At 54.9% G+C, this 8355-nt stretch overlaps 1 protein-coding gene across 1 annotated transcript; it reads right to left on the bottom strand.

Moving 5' to 3' along the window:
- Positions 1-1981: 1981 nt before the first annotated feature.
- LOC120712842 (squamosa promoter-binding-like protein 15) lies at positions 1982-7400 on the bottom strand. Its single transcript, XM_039998739.1, has 11 exons — positions 7164-7400; positions 6320-7058; positions 5894-6087; positions 4963-5807; positions 4780-4854; positions 4562-4669; positions 4362-4479; positions 4091-4226; positions 3865-4009; positions 3150-3770; positions 1982-3059 (listed from the first exon to the last, which is right to left on the bottom strand). The coding sequence occupies exons 2-11, from the start codon at positions 7000-7002 to the stop codon at positions 2643-2645; spliced, it is 3342 nt and encodes a 1113-aa protein (XP_039854673.1). The 5' UTR covers positions 7003-7058; positions 7164-7400; the 3' UTR covers positions 1982-2642.
- Between the last annotated feature and the right edge of the window lie 955 nt (positions 7401-8355).

Below are 8355 nucleotides of genomic sequence, written 5' to 3'. Positions count from 1 at the left end.
CCTCGCGCCGCATCGCGTCACATGGCGACAGCATCCTCCCGCCGTGCACCCGCGGGCGCCCCGGCCTGCCGGCCACCGCAGCTGCCGCGGCGGCAGGGCGGTGGCTGGCCGCCTGATTGGATCGCGCCGGCAGGGGCCGCGAGCCCGGAGGAAGCGGACGGCCACGCTGTCGGCGCGCACGGGTAACATGCGAGGGCTGGGCAGGAGGGCACCCGTCTCGTCTCAGGCAGGCCACCCCCCGTCAGCGTCAGGGCACCTCACCCCCACGATCCCCATCCGCGCCCGGCGCCCCCGCGCACGAAACGCCTCCTCCTCCCCAGTTGTTGGATCGCGGATGCCGCCGCGCACGCCGCCCTCGTCGTCGCGCGGCGCGCCAGCCGCCAGGGCGCGCGGCTCCCTGTCCCCCGCGCCTGCGTCCGGGGGGGCCTGGGCGCCGCGCTGGACCAGCAGCGGCCACCGATCGTGACGGCTGACGAGGAATCCAGGACCGTCGCTGGAGCAGGCACACCGGCCACGGCGCGCCCTGTATCGCCACTGCCCGTCTCGTCCGGCTGTCTGCAGGAGGGCGAGATGCCACTGCCACGCCCGTTTCGACAGGCTAGCTAGTGTCCGTACGCACGTGTCTCGATCGTGCAGTCATTCACGGCGCTGGGCTAGCTGCCGATCGGCCGGCCCCGTGCACATCCCACACGTGTCGAGGACGCGCCGGTGCCCCCATCCAGAGCAGGGAACTGCGTCTTTTGCCCCGTGGAATCGCTTCTCCACCGTGCGTCCATCCATCCAGCGGCCGACGTGACGGGAGGGAGGGAGATGCGAGTCCAAGTTGTGCTCATCGGATCGTCCACTGGACTCGACCCCTGGTGGGGCCACGCCGACGTACACGGCGGCGTTGCCTGCCTGCTGCCGTGACGGGCGGCTTGCGGCAGGGGAGACCGGCCACTTTTGCTCCCGAAAGCAAACGCGTTGCCGCTCCGGGCCATAACCTCCTCGTGACGCCCTCCTCGCCGTGTCCGGCCCTGCCTGCCGCCGATCGGCCGCCGACTGCCCGCACGCAACAACGCCGTCGCGGCGTGGTCCATCGTCTTGTTAGGCGTGCCGCGTGCGTACCCGGAGCAACGGACCAGCGCCTTCCTCGTCGCCCCAAGCCGTGAACACCGAGGACCTGTCGCCGTTGGTCCACGGAACGAGCGTGCCCGTCGCACGGGAACGGCGAGGAGGGGTTCACGTGCCCGTGCCCGTGCCGCGCGGCCACGAGAACGCGAAGGGGGGGGGGGGGGGGGGGGGCACACGGGGGCCGCGCCGACCCCACCGATCACTGTGGCGAGGGGTTGGCATGGCACCGCGCCACGCCGGCACGGCATCGTTCACGAACGTGGCCAGCGCGCGTCCAATCCGACAGCCATGTGGCAAGGGAAAGCTACCGGCCGCGCGACCCGGGCCGCGCGTGCATGCACCTCGCGAGTGCGGCCTGCCGGCCGGCCGGTGCCCGGCGGGGCCGGGGCCGGGGAAAGGCGTGGCTCCGAGCTGCGCGCTTCACGACGCATGGTGCCCGCCTTGCCGCGGCTGCGGCCGGGTGCGGGCGGGGCATGTCACGCCACGGCCCCGGCTGGCTGCCACTCGCCGGAATCTCCAGCGCCGTGTCCCCAGGGCGATCCGCACACGGCGACATCCAGGAAGGGCCAAGCAAGGCATCGCATTCTGGTCACGCGGCCCCCGGCGTCCACCGGGACGACAGCAACGCACGATGCCGCAACGCTGCAGCTGGATCAGTACCATCTTTTTTCCTTTTTACGTGACGAGCCACCAGAAAGTTAGTTGCGACACTGTTTTCCTAGTGCTGCAATCGTACTAGCACACACATGATGAGCCACATGAGCCAGAGAATATAGTGCTGACAAAGTTGGAAACGATAGCAATCGGCACTTGAGCAGGCACGATAAAACCGGCGAAAAACCACCATAGGAAGATGCAAGAGAGCTTATTCAAGACGGAATCTTATGGGGTTATGGTGGGTGTCAAATAAAACAGTAGAAATTCAAGTACACTTCAAATCTGCCTATTTTTCTATTTAGCTACAAAGGCACTATGAAGGATACAGATGTGCAAGCTTTCTTTCTCATTTACCGCTGCTACTATCTGAAGACAAGATGGGACGCGTCCATGCTAGAGTACAGTATTTAATACACAAAAAATAAAAAATGTGGAAAAGGTGAGCAAGATAATTAAACACCATCTTTTGATACATGAACCAAGCGATTCGCACGCTTACAACAGCAAAAAGACAAAATCAAGGTTACTTACTCATCGTCCAGGAACTGTGATTGCATCCATCTATCTGGTGGATTTGCAAGGGGGCACAGTTGCTATGTCCCTCCCCCACAAAGAGCATGTGCCAATAACTCTGCTCAATCCAGTTTCAGGTTTTGCCACTTTTCCTTATAGCACATCTAACATCTCCAGATCCTCACCTATTGACACTTCTTTTGCCCCGGGAAGGAGTTGTCCTTCATCAGCAGTACTTTCTGCCACTCATCCATGGATAGAGTTCCAAGGACACTTCAACAGTTAAAAAAAAAGTATGTGGTTCCATTCCCACTGCTTGTTAACTTAACAATACCACATGGCTCAGGCATCCTCAATGTTTACATTGTACCGTAATCCAGCCGCTCCCACTTGAAGGACCTACCAGAATTAATCCGCAGCAAAGCTCGCATAAATACACATACACAAACGCAGACTGCTGCTATGGCAAGCATTGAATGGATATATGGCCGAGCAAGCAACCCTCGTGACCGCAAAGGCTTCCTTAGCACACCAGACTCCAAAATGGCGCATTGGGAGCAAGATTGTATTTGCAATGCTCGAACCCCACCAACATTTCCTGACTGATCCATACCAATTTCATCCTTATCGACCATTATGGTAACCTGGCTGTTCTTCCTGTCCACCAGCTTTTGCGCTACAAGCTCATTATAAGAGTTATGGTTCCTCAACTTGGCATATGTTTCAGGAGATTGACCATCATCATCTAGAACCGACTGCCAGCAGTTTAAACCGATCTGCAGTGATGTATGCATTATCAGAAGAAATATTGATGTGAATAACTTAAGCGGAAGTGTGAAACACAAACTAAACTTCACTGAACATACCTGTTGAGGATCATCTGTCAAGGCATCAACTATGTCCTCTGCATTCTCGATTGATGCAGCAAGATGTAACGGAGTTAAACCACCAGGGCCAGGAAAGTTTGGTAGGAAGGGGTAAACTTTGGAATTATCTGGGCAAATTACAACAAACTTCACGAGCAAATGTACCATGCGGCTACTCTTTCTTTTCACTGCTCTGTTCAGAAGATGAACCTCTGCTAGCATCTCCATAGTCTCCTGTGATAGTTCATCGCTAACCAAGCTCCTCTTGGCAAGGATATCCAGAAGTGTTTTAGTAAGAGAACACCAGTCACGCTCACTAGAGAACAGCAAAAGATACTTGAACCGAGGAGTTGAGAACTGAATCAAATCCAAATCAGAAACATCGGATCTGGAGGAAGATGTACAGGCAGCGGCCCTTTGAAAGAGCCAGCCAAGTTCGTTAAGAAAGTGCAGAACTTGATCCCTTGGCTTTGATTGCCTAGGGTTGTGAACCTGATCATCTGAAGAGATATCAGGAAACTGTGAATCCTCAAGCTCAACTTCAAGGTTTCTCAATTCCTGACAAACATTTGAACTTGCAACAATAACAGGGAAGCTGTTACCCCTGAACCTGTTCTCCACATGCAAATATCAAGCATGGCAGTTGCAATCATCTTTACCAATGTGAACAACTAATTTCCATATACGAAAACAATAACGACATTGAATTACAAACCTCAATAAAGCAGCGCCCAAGAATAAGATCTGGTTCTCCTGGCAAGTCAAAGGTCTCAACACCTGAATCATCATATATGGTACCTGGATATGCTGAGCACAGCACTTCTTTGGATATGTACTTCCCTGTGCTGGTACAGTGGATCCTGCATTGAAGCAAAGTTCAGAAAGTCAATAAAATTGCCGATATTATTGTTAATACAACAATTTTACGACTGGAAACTTACTGGGTGCCAGGAATAGTTAAATTACGGCCCTTCAGAATAAGAGAGGTCTTTTGCCCACCAACGACAGCAATTGGTGACACAAAGGTCAACTCAGGGGTATTCCATGTTCTCCACGATTTCGATAAACGGGTCGTTCCTGAAATGAATTAGGAAACTTGGCATCAATAAAAACGAAGTGACAAATAAACTCATAAGCAAAAATCAAAGTAAGCTCTCAGATGAACCGGGTAAGACAAAAAAAAATGGCACTATTGACTAGTCGTGTGCATACCCTCATTATATGATACCAACTTGGAATCGGTTCGAACCAAAAACCTTCCTTCCCTCCAGAAATCCAAATGAGGATTTTGGACTAGCGCGTTTACTCTCTGGAGAAGATTTTCTTCAAGCTGTGTTCACATCACAGAGGTTCCGCATTAGATATATTAAATAGGTGTCTAATTTTGTTGACTAATTGAAAGGCAAACTTACTTCCTCCCATGCAATAGCTGGCATTGATAGGTACATGGATAGTACAAGGCAACCAGGGCGAATGTATCCTTCCATCTCAGTAGGGCTGTGTTTGAGCCAATTTACAATCTGAACACAAAAGAAAAGAGAAATATTACAATGACAAAGTCATGTAGTAAACAGGCTAAAGCAGGACTTCAAGTGATATTGTTGAAATAATCTAACTAGTTAAACCATACCTCGTCACGAAGGTTCCCAGGTATTGTGCTTGGCTCCTTGCCAAACAGCTTGAATATAATCCTACCAGTCCGATCCTATAAAATGGTAAATCAAGAGAATAAGACAACTTAGTATATGGTAATATGTGACATCTTGGAAAAGTGCGCAGACAACTGGAACTGCAAGCTTCTAATATGACCTACCTGTCCATCTGAGTTTGAGGTAGAAGGTGAATGATCTGAACAAGATGTTGAGGCATAACATGACTGATACCCAGGATTTGGTGGTGATCCATTCTCAATTGGCCGATCTGGATCCTTGAATAGTTCAAGTGGTGGTGCACACCATGCCCGACTTGTGCTAACCTCAACCATTGCAACATCTTCCCCATAATCATGAGGGTGCCTATCCTCCTCATCCACTGAATGTATGGGGAAGAATTTGTGAGTTATAGGTGGAGAGGACGACGGAGATCTCTCATCCAGAGGATTACTACTCTCTGATGATAAGTACTTGTTTGCACAGTCCATCTTAGGAGGAATGTCCTCCTCAGTACCACCAAAGAGCTGCAGTGACAAGTATGGCCGAGGTTCTTGATCTGTCTGCATATATGTATGAGGTTGACTCTCGTGAGTGCTGTTGCTTCTCGTGAAACCAGCAGCAGGAAAAGCTCGGATTGATTTATCGTGTGAATTTACAACAGTTGCAGGCTCCGTTGAGTGACTCTTGCTCTTGTTGTTACCACTACTGTCACTGCTACCTTGGGACTGAGAAGTATTTGTCTCAGGAGTTGAAGTCGCAAGGCCAGTTGATAAAACTGCTAGCAAGTCCATGGTTGACGGCACAGTTTGCTTGTCAATTCCATTAGCCGTCTTTTGCACAGAATCCTCTTGTTGCTCTTGTGAAGCATTCAAATCAACAGTTTCTAAAGGAGGAGACTTTGCAACAGAGGTTGTGTTGTTCAATGAATTTATTTTGCTGATAATTTCGACCAGATTCTGTTTATCTGGTATTGGAGCGATGCTTGGCGCTTTACCAGCGTTGGAACCTATCATTGCAACAATGAAATTCAGTACTTGTTAAAAATCACAAAGTTGTGAGAGAGTATACTGAGAGCACAGTGAGTGCTGGTACCTTGCAAGCGTGCAATAACCGTAATCAGATTGACAATATCTTGTGTCCTATTTGCTGCATTTTCTTGGTTTCCAGGTAGCAGCAACTGTGAAGCAACATCTGTTGGCTGAGTTTTTCTTCTTCGCCGGTTGTGTCCGGCAAGCCTACGTCTGCAGCTCCTCTTACCCTCATCAAACTCCGCGAGTGGGTGAAATCTAAACGATTGACGAGAAGAACCAACTTATTAGTAACTAAACTCTCTCACCCATAGCCTACCCCCAACACCGGCAGCACCATGACAGAGAACCGCAACCATCTCTCCGGCCCAATACGCACGGCGTGTGAAGAAGCGATCAAATCATAAAAACAGATTCCTACGAGTAGCCCATCATAACAACAAAAGTTGTCATGAAGGTTCTGGAGAAGGATGCGGGTTACTATCATTACCTACTGCACTGCTGGCAGAAGCGCTGCATCTGGCTGGCGACGAGCGCCTTGGTGGTCTTGCTGTGGGCCTCGCAGACCTTGTGCCTCCGGTGGTAATCCTTGGCGCTGCTCAGATCCGCTCGGCAGTCGTCCACCTGGCACATCGGGTAGCTCGCGGCTCCGTTCGCGCCCCCACCGCCTCCCGATCCCCCAGCGCTCCCCGGCGATCCGGACCGGACCCGCTTGCTCGGCCTAACAACCGGCTCCTGCCCCGCCGCAGCCGAAGCGGGCGGGGATGGTGAGGACGCCATAGGAGCCGGCGGGCTGGCGTCCATCGGTGTCGCGGCGTCCTTCCGCAACCCGAGCTGAAGGTTCAGCGCGCCGTTCCCCTGCCGGTGCGCCTCAGCCGCCTTCGCGGCCGCGGAGGCCGGCTGCGGCTGTTGCTGCTGCTGCTGGCCCTGCGCTCCGCCGCCGCCGAGGCGGAGCGCGTCGGAGGACGGCCTCGCGGTGAGCGCGCGGCTATCCCAGTCCCACATCTTGGGGTTCCAGTTCCCGTCCCCCGCCGCCGCCGCCGCCCTGGCCGGCGCCACGGCGGCGGGCCACGGGTGGGCGCGCTTCTTCGCCGCGGCGGCATGGGGCGGCAGCGGCTGGATCTGGTGCATGAACAGCGGGGGGGCCACCTGGGGCCCCACCTCCCGCTGCATCGCTCCTCAAGGCCGCCTCCTCCGCCGCCGCCGCCGCTGGTCCACCCCCGACGGATCTGCACCACGAGGCCGGTCAACCGATCAGCGACGCGGAGGCAGCAGCAGCAGCAGCAGGAGACGCCAGCGGCGGCGCCGGAGGAAGCCAGGAAGATTCCAGCTACCTGCTCTCGGCAAGTCTTCGCGGAGGGGGCAAGTCGCCCGCGTCACGTCACCCGCCCCCCAGAAATAGCACCAGAAATATCCCGCCCGGGAAGGAAGCGACGCTGCGATGCGAGCGAGAGAGCGCGAGAGCGCGAGCGAGCAGAGGTGGTGGAATCGGCGGTGGAAAGAGCGCGGCGCGCGGGCGGGGAGGTTGGGGATGGGGGGAGGGAGGTGGGAGGAATGGGCTGGTGCCGTGATGCGGCGCTGGCAGGGAGGAGGCGTCAAAGGGAAGGGGAGAGAGAGAGAGGGGGAGAGGGGGAGAGACCGCGGGGAATCGAGCGGCGCCGGGCGGGCGGGCGGGCAGGCGAGGTGGGGAGGAGACGGCTCGGGCTTTGCCTGGCGGCTGGCGCGCGGTGGCGTCCTGGCGCGGCAACAGGGCCGGGGTGGGGGTGGGGGTGGTGGCGTGCGCGGTGCGCGTGGATGTCGATCGACCCACCGATGGCAGGCGCGCGTAATTAGCGCGGGGGCGGGACGGGGAGCGCGGCGGGAGCCGCGGTGCTGGGTGGTGGTGCCGCCGCCCCACGGCGCTGCCCCGCCGGCCGGGCCGTACGGCGGGGGTGGTGGCGAGAGAGCGATCGCGCGTCGCGGGCAGCGGCGGGCACGGGTACCGGTGGTCCGAGCCCCACCACCACCACTCGTGCTCGTACGCGCGACGTGCGTCGCCCCTGGCCTGGCCAGGCCGGCGATGACCTGACAGCCCCCCCGCCGTGGTGCCGTGGTGATGCGCGCGCCTGCTTTTCACGGTACGGCCATGGCGCGCCGGCCCCCCTCGAGGTGGACTCGGATCCTCTGGCGTCCTCGTACGACGATGCCATCTGCCACATGCATTATTGTACTTGGTACGTTACCCATATTTAGGGTCTGTTTAGTTTATTTTGCAAAAAAAATTTGTAAAAAAATCTTGGTCATTTGAAGTATAGAATGAAGTTTATTTGCAAAATTTTTTGCATAGATGGGTTGTAAATCGCGAGACGAATCTAATGATGCTAATTAATTCATGTTTAATCAATAATTAGCGGATGGTACTGTAGCATCAATGTTACAAATCATGGATTAAGTAGGCTCATTAAATTCGTCTCGCGATTTACAACCCGTCCATGTAAAAAGTTTTGTAAATAGACTTCATTTAGTGCTTCAAATTAGTTAGATTCC

This window comes from Panicum virgatum, chromosome 6K (assembly GCF_016808335.1).
Source record: "Panicum virgatum strain AP13 chromosome 6K, P.virgatum_v5, whole genome shotgun sequence".
Classification (NCBI taxonomy): domain Eukaryota; kingdom Viridiplantae; phylum Streptophyta; class Magnoliopsida; order Poales; family Poaceae; genus Panicum; species Panicum virgatum.
Note: the sequence above shows the minus strand (reverse complement) of the source record. Positions and strands in the feature narration are given on the sequence as shown.

Bases quoted from the DNA above. Each gene is read 5' to 3' on its own strand.
- LOC120712842 (XM_039998739.1), bottom strand. From the start codon at position 7,002: ATGCAGCGGGAGGTGGGGCCCCAGGTGGCCCCCCCGCTGTTCATGCAC. The intron at 6,088-6,319 runs GTAATGATAGTA...TCAATCGTTTAG, and splicing joins TTCTGCCAGCAGTGCAGTAG to ATTTCACCCACTCGCGGAGT. The intron at 4,670-4,779 runs GTATGGTTTAAC...TTTTGTGTTCAG, and splicing joins CTGGGAACCTTCGTGACGAG to ATTGTAAATTGGCTCAAACA.